The 20,000-nt window shown below is 55.8% G+C and overlaps 1 protein-coding gene across 1 annotated transcript in view; it reads right to left on the bottom strand.

Moving 5' to 3' along the window:
* LOC147725789 (E3 ubiquitin-protein ligase TRIM39-like) overlaps window positions 1-20,000 on the bottom strand; it is a 75,657-nt gene that overhangs the window by 52,123 nt on the left and 3,534 nt on the right. The window contains exon 3 of the mRNA XM_086962784.1: window positions 4,157-4,189. Within this exon, the coding sequence (XP_086818910.1) occupies window positions 4,157-4,189 (33 nt within the window). The remainder of the gene's footprint in view (window positions 1-4,156; window positions 4,190-20,000) is intronic.

Genomic DNA, 20,000 nt, shown 5'->3' with positions numbered 1-20,000 from the left:
CACAGTCACACCTGTGCATTACACACTGCAGAGTCACACCTGTGCATTACACACTGCAGAGTCAAACCTGTGCATTACACACTGTGCAGTCACACCTGTGCATTACACACTGCAGAGTCACACCTGTGCATTACACACTGCAGAGTCACACCTGTGCATTACACACTGCAGAGTCACACCTGTGCATTACACACTGTGCAGTCACACCAGTGCATTACACACTGCAGAGTCACACCTGTGCATTACACACTGCAGAGTCACACCTGTGCATTACACACTGCAGAGTCACACCAGTGCATTACACACTGCGCAGTCACACCTGTGCATTGCACAAGGCGCAGAGTCACACCTGTGCATTACACACTGCAGAGTCACACCTGTGCATTACACACTGCAGAGTCACACCTGTGCATTACATACTGTGCTGAGTCACACCTGTGCATTACACACTGTGCTGAGTCACACCTGTGCATTACACACTGCAGAGTCACACCTGTGCATTACACACTGCGCAGTCACACCTGTGGATAACACACTGCACAGTCACACCTGTGCATTACACACTGCAGAGTCACACCTGTGCATTACACACTGCAGAGTCACACCTGTGCATTACACACTGCAGAGTCACACCTGTGCATTACACACTGCAGAGTCACACCTGTGCATTACACACTGCAGAGTCACACCTGTGCATTACACACTGCAGAGTCACACCTGTGCATTACACACTGCAGAGTCACACCTGTGCATTACACACTGCAGAGTCACACCTGTGCATTACATACTGTGCTGAGTCACACCTGTGCATTACACACTGCAGAGTCACACCTGTGCATTACACACTGCGCAGTCACACCTGTGCATTACACACTGCAGAGTCACACTTGTGCATTACATACTGTGCTGAGTCACACCTGTGCATTACATACTGCAGAGTCACACCTGTGCATTACACACTGTGCTGAGTCACACCTGTGCATTACACACTGCAGAGTCACACCTGTGCATTACACACTGTGCTGAGTCACACCTGTGCATTACACACTGCACTGAGTCACACCTGTGCATTACACACTGTGCTGAGTCACACCTGTGCATTACACACTGCAGAGTCACACCTGTGCATTACATACTGTGCTGAGGCACACCTGTGCATTACACACTGTGCAGTCAAACCTGTGCATTACACAAGGTGCAGAGTCACACCTGTGCATTACATACTGTGCTGAGTCACACCTGTGCATTACATACTGTGCTGAGTCACACCTGTGCATTACACACTGTGCTGAGTCACACCTGTGCATTACACACTGCAGAGTCACACCTGTGCATTACACACTGTGCTGAGTCACACCTGTGCATTACACACTGCAGAGTCACACCTGTGCATTACACACTGTGCTAAGTCACACCTGTGCATTACACACTGCAGAGTCTCACCTGTGCATTACATACTGTGCTGAGGCACACCTGTGCATTACACACTGCAGAGTCACACCTGTGCATTACACACTGTGCTAAGTCACACCTGTGCATTACACACTGCAGAGTCTCACCTGTGCATTACATACTGTGCTGAGTCACACCTGTGCATTACACACTGCAGAGTCACACCTGTGCATTACACACTGTGCTAAGTCACACCTGTGCATTACACACTGTGCTGAGTCACACCTGTGCATTACACACTGCAGAGTCACACCTGTGCATTACACACTGCAGAGTCACACCAGTGCATTACACACTGCAGAGTCACACCTGTGCATTACACACTGTGCAGTCACACCTGTGCATTACACACTGTGCAGTCAAACCTGTGCATTACACACTGCACAGTCACACCTGTGCATTACACACTGCAGAGTCACACCTGTGCATTACACACTGCACAGTCACACCTGTGGATAACACACTGCACAGTCACACCTGTGCATTACACACTGCAGAGTCACACCTGTGCATTACACACTGCAGAGTCACACCTGTGCATTACACACTGCACAGTCACACCTGTGCATTACACACTGCAGAGTCACACCTGTGCATTACACACTGCAGAGTCAAACCTGTGCATTACACACTGTGCAGTCACACCTGTGCATTACACACTGCAGAGTCACACCTGTGCATTACACACTGCAGAGTCACACCTGTGCATTACACACTGCAGAGTCACACCTGTGCATTACACACTGTGCAGTCACACCAGTGCATTACACACTGCAGAGTCACACCTGTGCATTACACACTGCAGAGTCACACCTGTGCATTACACACTGCAGAGTCACACCAGTGCATTACACACTGCGCAGTCACACCTGTGCATTGCACAAGGCGCAGAGTCAAACCTGTGCATTACACACTGCACAGTCACACCTGTGGATAACACACTGCACAGTCACACCTGTGCATTACACACTGCAGAGTCACACCTGTGCATTACACACTGCAGAGTCACACCTGTGCATTACACACTGTGCTGAGTCACACCTGTGCATTACACACTGCACTGAGTCACACCTGTGCATTACACACTGTGCTGAGTCACACCTGTGCATTACACACTGCAGAGTCACACCTGTGCATTACATACTGTGCTGAGGCACACCTGTGCATTACACACTGTGCAGTCAAACCTGTGCATTACACAAGGTGCAGAGTCACACCTGTGCATTACATACTGTGCTGAGTCACACCTGTGCATTACATACTGTGCTGAGTCACACCTGTGCATTACACACTGTGCTGAGTCACACCTGTGCATTACACACTGCAGAGTCACACCTGTGCATTACACACTGTGCTGAGTCACACCTGTGCATTACACACTGCAGAGTCACACCTGTGCATTACACACTGTGCTAAGTCACACCTGTGCATTACACACTGCAGAGTCTCACCTGTGCATTACATACTGTGCTGAGGCACACCTGTGCATTACACACTGCAGAGTCACACCTGTGCATTACACACTGTGCTAAGTCACACCTGTGCATTACACACTGCAGAGTCTCACCTGTGCATTACATACTGTGCTGAGTCACACCTGTGCATTACACACTGCAGAGTCACACCTGTGCATTACACACTGTGCTAAGTCACACTTGTGCATTACACACTGCAGAGTCACACCTGTGCATTACACACTGCAGAGTCACACCTGTGCATTACACACTGTGCTAAGTCACACCTGTGCATTACATACTGTGCTGAGTCACACCTGTGCATTACACACTGCAGAGTCACACCTGTGCATTACACACTGTGCTAAGTCACACCTGTGCATTACACACTGCAGAGTCTCACCTGTGCATTACATACTGTGCTGAGGCACACCTGTGCATTACACACTGCAGAGTCACACCTGTGCATTACACACTGTGCTGAGTCACACCTGTGCATTACACACTGCAGAGTCACACCTGTGCATTACACACTGTGCTAAGTCACACCTGTGCATTACACACTGCAGAGTCTCACCTGTGCATTACACACTGTGCTGAGTCACACCTGTGCATTACACACTGCAGAGTCACACCTGTGCATTACACACTGTGCTAAGTCACACCTGTGCATTACACACTGCAGAGTCACACCTGTGCATTACACACTGTGCTGAGTCACACCTGTGCATTACACACTGCAGAGTCACACCTGTGCATTACACACTGTGCTAAGTCACACCTGTGCATTACACACTGCAGAGTCTCACCTGTGCATTACATACTGTGCTGAGGCACACCTGTGCATTACACACTGCAGAGTCACACCTGTGCATTACACACTGTGCTAAGTCACACCTGTGCATTACACACTGCAGAGTCTCACCTGTGCATTACATACTGTGCTGAGTCACACCTGTGCATTACACAAGGTGCAGAGTCACACCTGTGCATTACACAAGGTGCAGAGTCACACCTGTGCATTACACACTGTGCAGTCACACCTGTTCATTACACACTGCACTGAGTCACACCTGTGCATTACACACTGTGCTGAGTCACACCTGTGCATTACACACTGCAGAGTCTCACCTGTGCATTACATACTGTGCTGAGGCACACCTGTGCATTACACACTGTGCTGAGTCACACCTGTGCATTACATACCTTGCATTACATCGTTGTACTTTACAAATAGAAAATAATCTTACCTGCAACCCCGTCTTCGTCCGGAGAGTTGCCCCCTGGGGACAGAGATGAGAGTCAGGTGTCAGTCACATGTACAGCTGGGAATTACATGTGTGTCACATGCACAGCACCCCCGCACTACAGAGGGGGAGGGGTGTACAGGTCAGGCACAGACCCGTGGGGCGGAGTCTGACATTTATTAGCAATGTGAGTGCAAAAGTGATCAGTGCTCTGTCGTCTTTACATGTGTGCAAGTCATGAACATGTATGACTAGAACAAGAGCAGTGCAGTGAGCTCGGAGCAGCCCCAGTGGATGGCACCCCCTCCCTGGAGTCTGTCCCTGGTGTCTGTCTTTGGAGTCTGCCCCTGAGGTCTGCCCCTGGAGTCGGCCCCTGGGGTCTGTCCCTGAGGTCTGTCCCTGGGGTCTGTCCCTTGAGTCTGTCCCTGGGGTCTGTCACTGGGGTCTGTCCCTGGAGTCTGTCCCTGGAGTCTGTCCCTGGGGTCTGTCCCTGGAGTCTGCCCCTGGAGTCTGTCCCTGGAGTCTGTCCCTGGAGACTGCCCCTGGGGTCTGTCCCTGAGGTCTGTACCTGGAGTCTACCCCCTGGGGTCTGCCCCTGGAGTCTGTCCCTGGAGTCTGTCCCTGGGGTCTGTCCCTGGGGTCTGTCCCTGGGGTCTGTCCCTGGGGTCTGTCCCTTGAGTCTGTCCCTGGGGTCTGTCACTGGGGTCTGTCCCTGGAGTCTGTCCCTGGGGTCTGTCCCTGGGGTCTGTCCCTGGAGTCTGCCCCTGGAGTCTGTCCCTGGAGTCTGTCCCTGGAGACTGCCCCTGGGGTATGTCCCTGAGGTCTGTACCTGGAGTCTACCCCCTGGGGTCTGCCCCTGGAGTCTGTCCCTGGAGTCTGTCTCTGGGGTCTGTCCCTGGGGTCTGTCCCTGGAGTCTGTCCCTGGAGTCTGCCCCTGGGGTCTGTCCCTTGGGTCTTCCTCTAGAGTCTGTCCTTGAATTTGTCCAAGGGGTCTGCCCCTGGAGTCTGTCCTTGGAGTCTGTCCCTGGGGTCTGCCCCTGGAGTCTGTCTCTGGTGTCTGTCCCTGGGGTCTGTCTTTGGAGTCTGCCCCTGAGGTCTGCCCCTGGAGTCTGTCCCTGGAGTCTGTCCCTGGAGACTGCCCCTGGGGTCTGTCCCTGAGGTCTGTCCCTGGAGTCTACCCCCTGGGGTCTGCCCCTGGAGTCTGTCCCTGGAGTCTGTCCCTGGGGTCTGTTCCTGGGGTCTGTCCCTGGAGTCTGTCCCTGGAGTCTGCCCCTGGGGTCTGTCCCTTGGGTCTTCCTCTAGAGTCTGTCCTTGGAATCTGTCCAAGGGGTCTGCCCCTGGTGTCTGTCCCTGGAGTCTGTCCCTGGGGTCTGTCCCTGGGGTCTGTCCCTGGGGTCTGTCCCTGGGGTCTGTCTTTGGAGTCTGCCCCTGAGGTCTGCCCCTGGAGTCTGTCCCTGGAGTCTGTCCCTGGGGTCTGTCCCTGGAGTCTGTCCCTGGGGTCTGTCCCTGGGGTCTGTCCCTGGGGTTGTCCCTGGAGTCTGTCCCTGGAGTATGCCCCTGGGGTCTGTCCCTGAGGTCTGTCCCTGGAGTCTGTCCAAGGGGTCTGTCCCTGAGGTCTGCCCCTGGAGTCTATCCCTGGGGTCTGTCCCTGGGGTCACTCCCTGGGGTCTGTCCCTGGAGTCTGTCCCTCGAGTCTGCCCCTGGGGTCTGTCCCTGAGGTCTGTCCCTGGAGTCTGTCCAAGGGCCTGCCCCTGAGGTCTGCCCCTGGAGTCTGTCCAAGGGCCTGCCCCTGAGGTCTGTCCCTGGGGTCTGTCCCTGGGGTCTGTCCCTTGAGTCTGTCCCTGGAGTCTGCCTCTGGAGTCTGTCCCTGGAGTCTGCCCTGGTGTCTGCCCCTGGGGTCTGCCCTGGGGTCTGTCCCTGGGGTCTGTCCCTTGAGTCTGTCCCTGGGGTCTGTCCCTGGAGTCAGTCCCTAGAGTCTGTCGTTGGAGTTTGCCCCTGGGGTCTCTCCCTTGAGTCTGTCCCTCGAGTCTGTCTCTGGAGTCTGCCCCTGGAGTCTGCCCCTGGAGTCTGTCCCTGGGGTCTGTCCTTGGAGTCTGTCCCTGGAGTCTGTCTCTGGAGTCTGTCCCTGGGGTCTGTCACTAGGTCTGTCTCTGGAGTCTGTCCCTGGGGTCTGTTCCTAGGTCTGTCTCTGGAGTCTGCCCCTGTGGTCTGTCCCTAGAGTCTGTCCCTGGAGTCTGTCCCTGGAGTCTGTCCCTGGAGTCTGTCTCTGGAGTCTGTCCCTGGGGTCTGTCCATAGAGTCTGTCCCTGGGGTCTGCTCCTGGGGTCTGCCCCTGGGGTCTGTCCCTGGGGTCTGTCCCTGGGGTCTGTCCCTAGAGTCTGTCCCTGGGGTCTGTCCCTAGAGTCTGTCGTTGGAGTCTGTCCCTGGGGTCTGTCCCTGGAGTCTGTCCCTGGGGTCTGTCCCTGGAGTCTGTCCCTGGAGTCTGTCCCTGGGGTCTGCCCCTGGGGTCTGCCCCTGGAGTCTGCCCCTGGGGTCTGTCCCTGGGGTCTGCCCCTGGAGTCTGCCCCTGGAGTCTGCCCCTGTGGTCTGACTCTGGGGTCTGTCCCTGGGGTCTGTCCCTTGAGTCTGTCCCTGGAGTCTGTCCCTGGGGTCTGCCCCTGGAGTCTGCCCTTGGGGTCTGCCCCTGGGGTCTGCCCCTGGGGTCTGTCCCTTGAGTCTGCCTCTGGAGTCTGTCCCTGGAGTCTCCCTGGTGCCTGCCCCTGGGGTCTGCCCCTGGGGTCTTTCCCTGGGGTCTGTCCCTTGAGTCTGTCCCTGGGGTCTGTCCCTGGAGTCTGTCCCTAGAGTCTGTCGTTGGAGTTTGCCCCCGGGGTCTCTCCCTTGAGTCTGTCCCTGGAGTCTGTCTTTGGAGACTGCCCCTGGGGTCTGACCCTAGGTCTGTCTCTGGAGTTTGTCCCTGGGGTCTTTCCCTAGGTCTGTCTCTGGAGTCTGCCCTTGGGGTCTGTCCGTAGAGTCTGTCCCTGGAGTCTGTCCCTGGAGTCTGTCCCTGGAGTCTGTCCCTGGAGTCTGTCTCTGGAGTCTGTCCTTGGGGTCTGTCCCTAGAGTCTGTCCCTAGAGTCTGTCCCTGGGGTCAGTCCCTAGAGTCTGTCCCTGGGGTCTGTCCCTAGAGTCTGTCGTTGGAGTCTGTCCCTGGGGTCCGTCCCTGGGGTCTGTCCATGGAGTCTGTCCCTGGGGTCTGTCCCTAGAGTCTGTCCCTGGAGTCTGTCCCTGGAGTCTGCCCCTGGAGTCTGTCCCTGGGGTCTGTCCCTGGGGTCTGCCCCTGGGGTCTGTCCCTGGGGTCTGCCCCTGAAGTCTGTCCCTGGGGTCTGCCCCTGGGGTCTGTCCCTGGAGTCTGTCGTTGGAGTCTGTCCCTGGGGTCTGTCCCTGGAGTCTGCCCCTGGAGTCTGTCCCTGGGGTCTGCCCCTGGGGTCTGTCCCTGGGGTCTGCCCCTGGAGTCTGTCCCTGGGGTCTGCCCTGGTGTCTGCCCCTGGGGTCTGCCCCTGGGGTCTGTCCCTGGGGTCTGTCCCTTGAGTCTGCCCCTGGGGTCTGCCCCTGGGGTCTGTCCCTGGAGTCTGTCGTTGGAGTCTGTCCCTGGGGTCTGTCCCTGGAGTCTGCCCCTGGAGTCTGTCCCTGGGGTCTGCCCCTGGGGTCTGTCCCTGGGGTCTGCCCCTGGAGTCTGTCCCTGGGGTCTGCCCTGGTGTCTGCCCCTGGAGTCTGTCCCTTGGGTCTGTCTCTGGAGTCTGTCCCTGGGGTCTGTCCCTAGGTCTGTCTCTGGAGTCTGTCCCTGGGGTCTGTCACTAGGTCTGTCTCTGGAGTCTGCCCCTCGGGTCTGCCCCTAGAGTCTGTCCCTGGAGTCTGTCCCTGGAGTCTGTCCCTGGAGTCTGTCTCTGGAGTCTGTCTTTGGAGACTGCCCCTGGGGTCTGACCCTAGGTCTGTCTCTGGAGTTTGTCCCTGGGGTCTTTCCCTAGGTCTGTCTCTGGAGTCTGCCCTTGGGGTCTGTCCGTAGAGTCTGTCCCTGGAGTCTGTCCCTGGAGTCTGTCCCTGGAGTCTGTCCCTGGAGTCTGTCTCTGGAGTCTGTCCTTGGGGTCTGTCCCTAGAGTCTGTCCCTAGAGTCTGTCCCTGGGGTCAGTCCCTAGAGTCTGTCCCTGGGGTCTGTCCCTAGAGTCTGTCGTTGGAGTCTGTCCCTGGGGTCCGTCCCTGGGGTCTGTCCATGGAGTCTGTCCCTGGGGTCTGTCCCTAGAGTCTGTCCCTGGAGTCTGTCCCTGGAGTCTGCCCCTGGAGTCTGTCCCTGGGGTCTGTCCCTGGGGTCTGCCCCTGGGGTCTGTCCCTGGGGTCTGCCCCTGAAGTCTGTCCCTGGGGTCTGCCCCTGGGGTCTGTCCCTGGAGTCTGTCGTTGGAGTCTGTCCCTGGGGTCTGTCCCTGGAGTCTGCCCCTGGAGTCTGTCCCTGGGGTCTGCCCCTGGGGTCTGTCCCTGGGGTCTGCCCCTGGAGTCTGTCCCTGGGGTCTGCCCTGGTGTCTGCCCCTGGGGTCTGCCCCTGGGGTCTGTCCCTGGGGTCTGTCCCTTGAGTCTGCCCCTGGGGTCTGCCCCTGGGGTCTGTCCCTGGAGTCTGTCGTTGGAGTCTGTCCCTGGGGTCTGTCCCTGGAGTCTGCCCCTGGAGTCTGTCCCCGGGGTCTGCCCCTGGGGTCTGTCCCTGGGGTCTGCCCCTGGAGTCTGTCCCTGGGGTCTGCCCTGGTGTCTGCCCCTGGAGTCTGTCCCTTGGGTCTGTCTCTGGAGTCTGTCCCTGGGGTCTGTCCCTAGGTCTGTCTCTGGAGTCTGTCCCTGGGGTCTGTCACTAGGTCTGTCTCTGGAGTCTGCCCCTCGGGTCTGCCCCTAGAGTCTGTCCCTGGAGTCTGTCCCTGGAGTCTGTCCCTGGAGTCTGTCTCTGGAGTCTGTCCCTGGGGTCTGTCCCTAGAGTCTGCCCCTGGGGTCTGTCCCTCGGGTCTGTCTCTGGAGTCTGTCCCTGGGGTCTGTCCCTAGGTCTGTCTCTGGAGTCTGTCCCTGGGGTCTGTCACTAGGTCTGTCTCTGGAGTCTGCCCCTGGGGTCTGCCCCTAGAGTCTGTCCCTGGAGTCTGTCCCTGGAGTCTGTCCCTGGAGTCTGTCTCTGGAGTCTGTCCCTGGGGTCTGTCCCTAGAGTCTGTCCCTGGGGTCTGTCCCTAGAGTCTGTCCCTGGGGTCTGTCCCTAGAGTCTGTCGTTGGAGTCTGTCCCTGGGGTCTGTCCCTGGAGTCTGTCCCTGAGGTCTGTCCCTGGAGTCTGTCCCTGGAGTCTGTCCCTGGGGTCTGCCCCTGGGGTCTGCCCCTGGAGTCTGCCCCTGGGGTCTGTCCCTGGGGTCTGCCCCTGGAGTCTGCCCCTGTGGTCTGACTCTGGGGTCTGTCCCTGGGGTATGTCCCTTGAGTCTGTCCCTGGAGTCTGTCCCTGGGGTCTGCCCCTGGAGTCTGCCCTTGGGGTCTGCCCCTGGGGTCTGCCCCTAGGGTCTGTCCCTTGAGTCTGCCTCTGGAGTCTGTCCCTGGAGTCTGCCCTGGTGCCTGCCCCTGGGGTCTGCCCCTGGGGTCTGTCCCTGGGGTCTGTCCCTTGAGTCTGTCCCTGGGGTCTGTCCCTGGAGTCTGTCCCTAGAGTCTGTCGTTGGAATTTGCCCCCGGGGTCTCTCCCTTGAGTCTGTCCCTGGAGTCTGTCTCTGGAGACTGCCCCTGGGGTCTGACCCTAGGTCTGTCTCTGGAGTTTGTCCCTGGGGTCTGTCCCTAGGTCTGTCTCTGGGGTCTGCCCTTGGGGTCTGTCCATAGAGTCTGTCCCTGGAGTCTGTCCCTGGAGTCTGTCCCTGAAGTCTGTCTCTGGAGTCTGTCCTTGGGGTCTGTCCCTAGAGTCTGTCCTTAGAGTCTGTCCCTGGGGTCTGTCCCTAGAGTCTGTCCCTGGGGTCTGTCCCTAGAGTCTGTCGTTGGAGTCTGTCCCTGGGGTCCGTCCCTGGGGTCTGTCCATGGAGTCTGTCCCTGGGGTCTGTCCCTAGAGTCTGTCCCTGGAGTCTGTCCCTGGGGTCTGTCCCTGGAGTCTGCCCCTGGAGTCTGTCCCTGGGGTCTGCCCCTGGGGTCTGCCCCTGGGGTCTGTCCCTGGGGTCCGCCCCTGGAGTCTGTCCCTGGGGTCTGCCCCTGGGGTCTGCCCCTGGGGTCTGTCCCTGGAGTCTCTCGTTGGAGTCTGTCCCTGGGGTCTGTCCCTGGAGTCTGTCCCTGGAGTCTGTCCCTGGGGTCTGCCCCTGGGGTCTGTCCCTGGGGTCTGCCCCTGGAGTCTGTCCCTGGGGTCTGCCCTGGTGTCTGCCCCTGGGGTCTGCCCCATGGTCTGTCCCTGGGGTCTGTCCCTTGAGTCTACCCCTGGAGTCTGTCCCTGGGGTCTGTCCCTGGGGTCTGTCCCTTGGGTCTGTCTCTGGAGTCAGTCCCTGGGGTCTGTCCCTAGGTCTGTCTCTGGAGTCTGTCCCTGGGGTCTGTCACTAGGTCTGTCTCTGGAGTCTGCCCCTGGGGTCTGCCCCTAGAGTCTGTCCCTGGAGTCTGTCCCTGGAGTCTGTCCCTGGAGTCTGTCTCTGGAGTCTGTCCCTGGGGTCTGTCCCTAGAGTCTGCCCCTGGGGTCTGTCCCTGGGGTCTGTCCCTAGAGTCTGTCCCTGGGGTCTGTCCCTAGAGTCTGTCGTTGGAGTCTGTCCCTGGGGTCTGTCCCTGGAGTCTGTCCCTGGGGCCTGTCCTTGGAGTCTGCCCCTGGAGACTGTCCCTGGGGTCTGTCCCTGGGGTCTGCCCCTGGGGTCTGTCCCTGGGGTCTGCCCCTGGAGTCTGTCCCTGGGGTCCGCCCCTGGGGTCTGCCCCTGGGGTCTGCCCCTGGGGTCTGTCCCTGGAGTCTGTCCCTGGGGTCTGCCCCTGGGGTCTGTCCCTGGGGTCTGTCCCTGGAGTTTGTCCCTGGAGTCTGTCCCTGGGGTCTAACCCTGGAGTCTGTCCCTGGAGTCTGTCCCTGGGGTCTGCCCCTGGGGTCTGTCCCTGGGGTCTGTCCCTGGTGTCTGTCCCTGGTGTCTGTCATTGGAGTCTGTCCCTGGGGTATGTCCCTGGAGTCTGCCCCTGGAGTCAGTCGCTGGGGTCTGCCCCTGGGGTCTGTCCCTGGGGTCTGCCCCTGGGTTCTGTCCCTGGGATCTGCCCCTGGAGTCTGTCCCTGGGGTCTGCCCCTGGGGTCTGTCCCTGGGGTCTGCCCCTGGGGTCTGTCCCTGGGGTCTGTCCCTGGAGTCTGTCCCTGGGGTCTGCCCCTGGGGTCTGTCCCTGGGGTCTGTCCCTGGAGTCTGTCTCTGGAGTCTGTCCCTGGGGTCTGTCCCTGGAGTCTGTCCTTGGGGTCTGCCCCTGAATTCTGTCCCTGGGGTCTGTCCCTGGAGTCTGTCCCTGGGATCTGCCCCTAAATTCTGTCCCTGGGGTCTGCCCCTGGAGTCTGCCCCTGGGGTCTGTCCCTGGGGTCTGCCCCTGGAGTCTGTCCCTGGGGTCTGCCCCTGGGGTCTGTCCCTGGGGTCTACCCCTGGGGTCTGTCCCTGGGGTCTGTCCCTGGGGTCTGCCCCTGGGGTCTGCCCCTGGGGTCTGTCCCTGGGGTCTGTCCCTGGAGTCTGTCCCTGGGGTCTGCCCCTGAATTCTGCCCCTGGGGTATGTCCCTGGGGTCTGTCCCTGGGGTCTGTCCCTGGGGTCAGCCCTAGCAGCACCGCTTGAGCTCAGCTCCCTTCACTCTAGTCACAGGCTTTTGAACTTTGCTTGAGGAACTTGGCCAAGAAAATTTACATTGGGCCTCATTTTTGTGTCTTTGTGGCTCCTACAAAGCACCCCTGGCCTGATAAACACACACCCCTGCGCTGGTGCAGTGTCACCAACAGTAACGGAAGGAGGAGATTGGAGCTGGTCTTTAACCCTAAACTAATGCAAAGTAGCGCTATACGCTTCTTTGTGCTACTTTGCGTCAAGGGTGCGTACCATGGGTCATGAGATTCAAAGCCTTATCTGCTAACTTTGGCTCAGCAAGCTATGCACCAGGTGTGTGTGCGTCCTTGAGGCAGGGGTACCGGTGAGGAGAAGCGTTCTTTTCCACTCAGCCTCGTATCCCGCCTGAATCACGCGGTGTTCGGAGCGCGGCGGCACCTTAATTTGAAAACAAGGGGACCCCTATATATCTAATCGACTCGCTATACATAGGGAAGAGAGCACTTTAAGGAAAGGTCTTTAGCTAAGTCAGTCAAATATTTGAAATACGTAAATCTAGGTCTAATAGTAATATGTAACACCCCATATGTTTAACAGAACTTTTCAACCATTGACCAAAAGTGTCACAAACGTATTTAAGATTCATTTCATTTCATTCATAAGTGATGTTTTCGATTGTTACTTTGTTTTGTATTTCTATTTCATCCACATAGTGTACATGATACTTAAGAGAAGATATCTAAAGATAATATTCATTTGAACATTCATATGTACAAAAAATATCTTTCATATTAAAAAACAACACAAACAAACAGAGACAAGAGACGATTCGGTGTTTCGGTGTTATAGCCTTCATCAGGTCACCGTCTATTGCGCTGAAACTGAAGTTCTTTTCTGGTAGCAGTGGAGACACACTCATGGAGGGGTACGGACCACCAAAGCAGATGAATGGTATACTAATTCCTAGACAATCTCCTCATAGAAGGAAAGCGATCTTCCAAGTGTAGTAGAAATAATGAATGTTTTAGGCAATAAAAACTCTTAAAATTCCACATGGATACAAATAGCAACGGCCTCAGCAACGGTGGATCCCAAAAATCTCTTTAACATAGACAGATATAGCAACAGGGTTTGATGCCCTTAATAATGCTAAGCAGCGTGTCCATATGGGGTTCTGCTTAGGATGTCACGTATGCTTCGGAACACAGGACTACCAAAGGATGCCGCGCTAATTTATCACGTCAAGAGAGGGTAGGATACCTCAAAGCTGAAAAAAAGGCGTATTGATGGGGGGTTCTTTTACAGGTCCGTCGTGTGCGTAAGGTACAGGATCCGCCATAGATGCACCGCGCCTGACATCACGCGGTGTTCGGAGCACTGGACCCCGCAGACTGCAGCGGTGCCTGACATCATGCAGTGTTCGGAGCACCAGACCCCGCGGACTGCAGCGGCGCCTGACATCATGCAGTGTTCGGAGCGCCAGACCCTGCGGACCGCAACGATGCCTGACATCATGCAGTGTTCGGAGCGCCGGACCCTGCGGACCGCAATGATGCCTGACATCATGCAGTGTTCGGAGCGCCAGCACCATTGACTGCAGCGGCGCCTGACATCACGCAGTGCTCGGAGCGCCAGCACCGTCGACCGCAGCAGAGCCTGACATCACGCAGTGCTCGGAGCGCCAGCACCATCGACTGCAGCGGCACCTGACATCATGCAGTGCTCGGAGCGCCAGCACCGTCGACCGCAGCGGCGCCTGACATCACGCAGTGCTCGGAGCGCCAGCACCGTCGACCGCAGCGGCACCTGACATCATGCAGTGCTCGGAGCGCCAGCACCGTCGACCGCAGCGGCGCCTGACATCACGCAGTGCTCGGAGCTCCAGCACCGTCGACCGCAGCGGCACCTGACATCACGCAGTGCTCGGAGCGCCAGCACCGTCGACCGCAGCGGCGCCTGACATCACGCAGTGTTCGGAGCACCGGCACTGTCGAGCGCAGCAGCGCCTGCCATCACACAGTGTTCGGAGCGCCGGACCCTGCGGACCGCAACGCGCCTCACATCACGCTGTTTGGAGCGCTGGACCCCGCGGACTGCAACGCGTCTCACATCACGCTGTGTTCGGAGCGCCGGACCCTGCGGACCGCAACGTGCCTCACATCACACAATGTTTGAAGCACTGGCACCGCGAGCTGCAACAGCGCCATACCTTGGTACTGCCTTCGCCCTTTCACACAGCGGAGCACAGCACAACAATAAATACAGACATCGGGCAGATGTACGTGATAAGAAGAGGAGGAGAAAATAAGGCACTCTCCGCTCCTTTCATTAGTGCCTGCGCTGATATAAGTTTCCGTGCTTCACGGAGACACCTTTGCGCCATGGTGTAAGGCAGTGCTTAATTTGAGTTGGTGGTTTCCGGTGCTCAGCACCAGCACTTAATTGTCACGACTGGCACTCATACAAACAGCGCCGCCATGTGGCAGACTGCCTCATTTGGAGATCAGCACAAGTACCTGTGGCACAAGCCATTCTTGTAGCTGTGGGGGGCCTAGACTAGTCTGAATCGTCACACTTGGTGTATGAAGATAGTAGATGTGCTGGCTCTGGGTGGCGCAAGCTGCAATGGCCCCCTGACCAGAGCCCCGGCCCTTATTATTTTACAAATTAAACACTGGTGTAAGGGAGTCTCCTGAGTCCAGAATAGGTTCTGGAGCGAAGGAACCTCCAGCACAAAACACTGTGCACAGTCTCACTGTAACCATTGTCCCACTTTGTCTGTGTGCTGTAAAGTTCAGCACACATGCTAAGTCAGAAAAGGAAGGAGAAATGTGTGCATGCTCACGCTTAACCCAATCCACTGTATACAGTAAATTGAGAGGCCTATTTACACAAACTTAACGAAGCCCATGCGTCAATTTTTTGCTGTTACAGCAGCTTTTTTTATTGCCGCTAACTCCAGTGTAACATGAATTTTCAAGATCGCCACTTCTGTTAGCGGGACTTAACGAAAATGAGATGCAAGGAAGGCATTCCCGTGAAAAAAAACTGATGCTAAACGCACAACGAGCCATTTACAAGGAAATCCCAGAAGTCCAATGAGAGGCAGTTTTTAAGGGCCAGAATAAACCTGTTCTTAAAATAGGTGCAAAAACATAGACCCACGTATAAGATGTTTGGGGGTTGGACAGTGCTGCAAGGAATATTTCTGTGCGGCCCAGCACCGAAAAAAAAGGTCAGGGATGCACCCCATCAACAAGATAGGGCGCATTCCTGAGCCCCATTCATGAAAACTATTGCATCGCTGCGCTAAAACAGCTAGTGTACAGTTTCACTGTGCCCTCCTTGTGACACCAAGGCTGCGCTGTATTTACGGTACAACGCTCCATGTCTGGAATCTTGACGTATCTGTCGGCGCTAAAGGCAAGCATGACACAACTCTGGCACTGCAGCACCCATACACCCATCCTGAGGCAGGCGTAAGGTTTGGACACAGTGGCATCCTTCCATTGCCGCAGTGAAATTTCCCTGGGGTCTGTCCCTGGAGTCTGTCTGTCTCAACGACAGACTCTAGGGACATTTCCCTGAGCCACTCCTATGCGTCTTTGTTGCGTGGGAACACCTACCCTGCATGCATCATACCTGGCCCAGGTATAATGTGGCACAGGGCTTTACAAGGTCACGCATATGCCTAGATGCATCTCTTTGTTAATACGGCAAGACGTGGTGCAAAATTCACGCTGCAAGTACATCCAGAATCTGATGCACCAACATTGTTAAACTGTTGGAAGGGGCTCATGAAATAGCCCCCCTGTCTTTTCCCTTTACGTTGGCGCTCAGTGGCTGCCATGTGCCAATGCAGGCACCATTGCGCCATGGTGCAAGGGTGACTGTGGCACCGAGTTGGTTTATGTTGTGCAAGAGGGGAGACCTAACATGCACAAAACCTATCAGTCCAGGGTATTTCCTCTTTCTCTCTGTACTGCAGTAAACTACACACATTGAAAAAGTGAAAAGAGAGGAGAAATGAAGACATTTATCCTTGTAGCTCTTCCCAAACGCCACCCTCTGGGTGGTGTTCGATTCTGTCGCATTCCGAAGGTTTACGGCTATTCGTAAACCTGGGAATGCTTCAGATTCCATTGGTTTGGCTTGGGAACGCTCACAGCAACACCCATTGAATGCCCTTTGAACACTGTTTAATGCATGAAAGGAGCACATGTTTACAAGTGCAAGAAAAGCCACGTTAATTGGCTTTAAGTGGCCTTGTAAACATGCTGTGGTACATTGCCCCACCGCAAGATCAAACAAGTGATGTCACAGCGCTGCAAGAGTGCCGCTATGAGGGATAATAGAAGAACGCCCATAAATCATCCTTGGCAAGCTCAACGGCTCTATAGACCCTCTGCCATTGCAGCTCTGAGCATTAAGGAGACGACCACCACCACCCCTGACATGCATCGTTCACCTAAACAACTGCTCTGTTCCCTTTGGGTGACAACTGGACCTGATCCCCTCTAAGTGCTGACATCTGTACACCCGAGCTTCAACAACAGGAAGCTGGAGACCAGGAACCACAGAAATCTAGAGACTCTCCGGAACTGTCTGTAACTGTGGAAGAAGGAGAGGCGCACAACCAGTCAACCTTAAATAATATCATCTGATATCTGAGGAGTTACATCTGGGGCCGCACGGACTCCACACCAGATGACCATGTCGCAGTGGAGCCCACGTCACTGGTGGAGCGTTCAGCGGAAGTATCAGGATCCTGTCTCTGAGTGCAATTGCGCATCGCTGCCGCCACATGCAGCGCCTTCCGCCTCTCTTGTATAACCTGCTTCAGATGGGGGTGGCTTGTAGTTGTGCCGGGGATGCCTGCTCCTCCTACACCTCTCAGTATGACTGGCTCCATGAATGACAGCTTGTTGCGCAGACCCTTCACTCCCTGTCAGTAGCACCTGGTGACCAGTAGATTGCAGCCAGGTCCAGACCTGTTCAGTGGCGTCAATGATTTGCGTGTCAACATCTGAGATCACTCACAGCCTTTATGGGTCGAGGAGGGAGTATTTGATGCCCAACTCTCGGAGGCATTGCTTAACAACTAGAGACGAGCCCCTCTGCCTCTGTACCCCGTGGCGTAGTCAGGGAGGTAAATTATTTTGGCATTATCCACTTTTACCTCCCCCAGCTTCCATACCTCCCTCGGGACAGAGTCATAATCCCTGTAGGAGGTGGAAGAGAAAGGGTCTAGGTCCTGTCCGCGGCAGCGTGTGGCTCACCAGCAGTCGATGGGCCCGCTCCACAACAAAGAATGGGGAGAATGCAGCTGCTGGCAGTAGGTCACGTAACCATGTCTCAGTAAACGGCACTGCATCAGGCCCTTCTGCTCCCTCAGGCAGACCCAAAACACTCAAGTTGTTATGCTGGGAGCGGCCGTCCGCATCCTATGCAGTTCTTGCCAGTGACTTCACTCAGGCCATTAGCTGCTGCACCTCCAACCATGCACTCATGATACTCGGGGGGACTTTGGTCAGCTCTGGCTCAATGTTGTGTACCTTGTAAGTCAGCTTGTGATGATCCGCGCGCTCCAGAGTGAAGTCAACTGTGACTTTGTCAATGTGGCTCTCAAAGGAAGTGCCCATTTGTTTGTTGGAGGTACCCGCTGTGAGTACAGAGTCTAGTTTGGAGACCAGGTGGTCCACTGTCACCTCTGCCTGTGGCCAGCGACCCCCCGCCGCTCAGTTCACCGACATGGAGGAGCAGACAAATGTCAACGACACCCCCCCCCATCGGCAGGCAGGCCATTGTCACGCCAGACGCCAGGCACTCTGTATGGCATGCAGGGCAGTGCGGCCAGCTGGTCACTCTTCTCCAGTCAGGTGTATGCTAGCCAGGAATCTTCATTCGGGCTGCACCAATGGAAATCCCCCGGACACCCAAGAGCTCACTACCGGGGGATGAGAAAGGCAGCACCACTCACCTCCTCCAATCTAGCAGTGGCAACCAGAGTCCGTGTTCCCCAGTGCCCCTGGGAGTGACGGCAGATCAAGCAGAGCGCGTAAGGGCCTGGGCCTGAACTGAACCTGGTGCCCCTGGACCCCGCCACCACCAACTGCTGATACCAGAGACCAGAGCCAGTTAGTGGAGACCCCACCTGTCTTGTGCAGTGCCCTCGGCGATGCAGGTCAGCCGCAGCGCAGGGATTGCTCAGGGCACAGTGTGCGCGACCCACAGGCAGTAAACCTGGGCCCGACTTGACCCCTGGGGCTCCTGCGCTCCGCGTCCCACCTTCTCCTCACCTGGACATCGGGCTCAATCTGCTGCACTCTCTCCGAACCCGGGAATCAGCCGGCAGGAGCCTCAGCCAGGCGAGATTTCACAAGCCTGGGTACAGCAGCCACCGCCAACTCTGCTGAGGAATCTCCCGATTAAGGTGGTGCAACAGGGCCGCCTTAGGCTTGAGGTTTCAGCGCTCCGGCCACACACGTTCAGCGCAGCTAAGAGGCCTCACCCTCCACAGCACCAGACAGCACCAAATCAATCAATCAATCAATCGATCAATCAGTCAATTAGGGGGTTTATAAAGCGCGCTACTCACCCATGAGGGTCTCAAGGCGCTAATCCTCTGGCCTGTGAGGAATAGCGGCAGAGCCCACCATTGGGAATCTCTTCTGTGCGCCCAGGTTGGTGGTGGCACGTGTTATGCGATGCAGACGTCCTATGTCGGTGTGCAGGAGCGCCTCTACCGATCACGGCTCCAAGCAGCACCAGGTGGTTGTCTCACATAGGCCATCAATGTGTCTCCATGTGACATGCCAGACTTGGTCACCAGGTAAGGGCGCCTCAATGTCTGCCTCCATGGCCCACAGGCTTTGGCCCGATGTGACCCGCCTCCACCATCAGGCCACAGCGACTCCGCAGTATCGCCACCTCCCACTCTGGGTCTCAGACAAAGGCCCAGCGAGGCCTCCGGGCCCTTTAGCCTGTCCGCGCTTCCATGCATCGGCTGCCATGGTGTCACAAGAATGGCGATGCACCTTTTTACAATAATGAGGCCCTGACTCTGCATTTTCTCTTCCCCTGGGACTCTGGCTGGTCATACTAGCTGTTCACGGGTTCAGGGGGTTGTTAACCTGTGCTGAACTTGGCCCTGGCTGCTCCATTCTACATTCCATTGTTTTTATTTTATTTTTTTCATTGGTGGTGGATTTATAGGCTATTTGTGCCTCTAGAGGCTGAAAAGTGACGTTGGGCTGACTAAAGTAGATTTTTTTGTCGCTAATTGGCCTTTCGTCACTTCTCTTGCTAACGTCAAATTTGTTATCAGCTTGACACTAGTGTCAGTACCAGTTTTAACTGCGGCTAGCTGATACTATCACCATGTAGCGATGTATTGTAAGTACGTCGCTAACAGGGTGATAGTTTTAGGCAAAAGACAGCGTTAAGAAAATTGCTGCTTACCAACCCAAAAATTGGTTAGAGACAATTCTTCTAAATATACCCCTAAATTTAGCGTGGGAAACCTTGGATGGGTGCATGGAAACGCCCATGCACCACCCTTGGTACCCGTCCCATGTGGCAAAGCAACTGCTTCACCCTCCTTTTCCATTATTTCCAGCACTGCACAAGGTTAGCGCCAGAAAGTAAATTGGGAAGAATGATTTTGTGCTGATTTGCGTCATAACACAGCGCAAAATCTTCGTAAATCTCCCCCTATATTTAGTAAATTGGGTTTAGCGTGAGAAACCTAGGGTGGTTGCATCGAATGCCGAAGCACCACCCTTGGTACACCCCTTGACGCAAAGTAATGCCAAGCAGTGCTATACTTTTCCGTTATTTCCAAGTCTATTGGGAAAAAACGATTTTGTGCCAATTTGCATCACTTTTGTGACACAAACACAGCACAAAATCTTTGTACATCTCCCCCATGGAGAGCTGACGCACTTATATGGTGTTATATTCACGTATGGAATTGTAAGCAGATATAGATACATACATGGAATATTAATCACCTGTGATACATACATGAAGTAATACTCATACATGTGATACAACATGGAGTGAGAACCACACAAGGG

This window comes from Lissotriton vulgaris, chromosome 3_1, assembly GCF_964263255.1.
Source record: "Lissotriton vulgaris chromosome 3_1, aLisVul1.2, whole genome shotgun sequence".
Taxonomy (NCBI): domain Eukaryota; kingdom Metazoa; phylum Chordata; class Amphibia; order Caudata; family Salamandridae; genus Lissotriton; species Lissotriton vulgaris.
The sequence above is the reverse complement of the archived record's forward strand: the minus strand, read 5'-3'. Positions and strand labels throughout refer to the sequence as shown.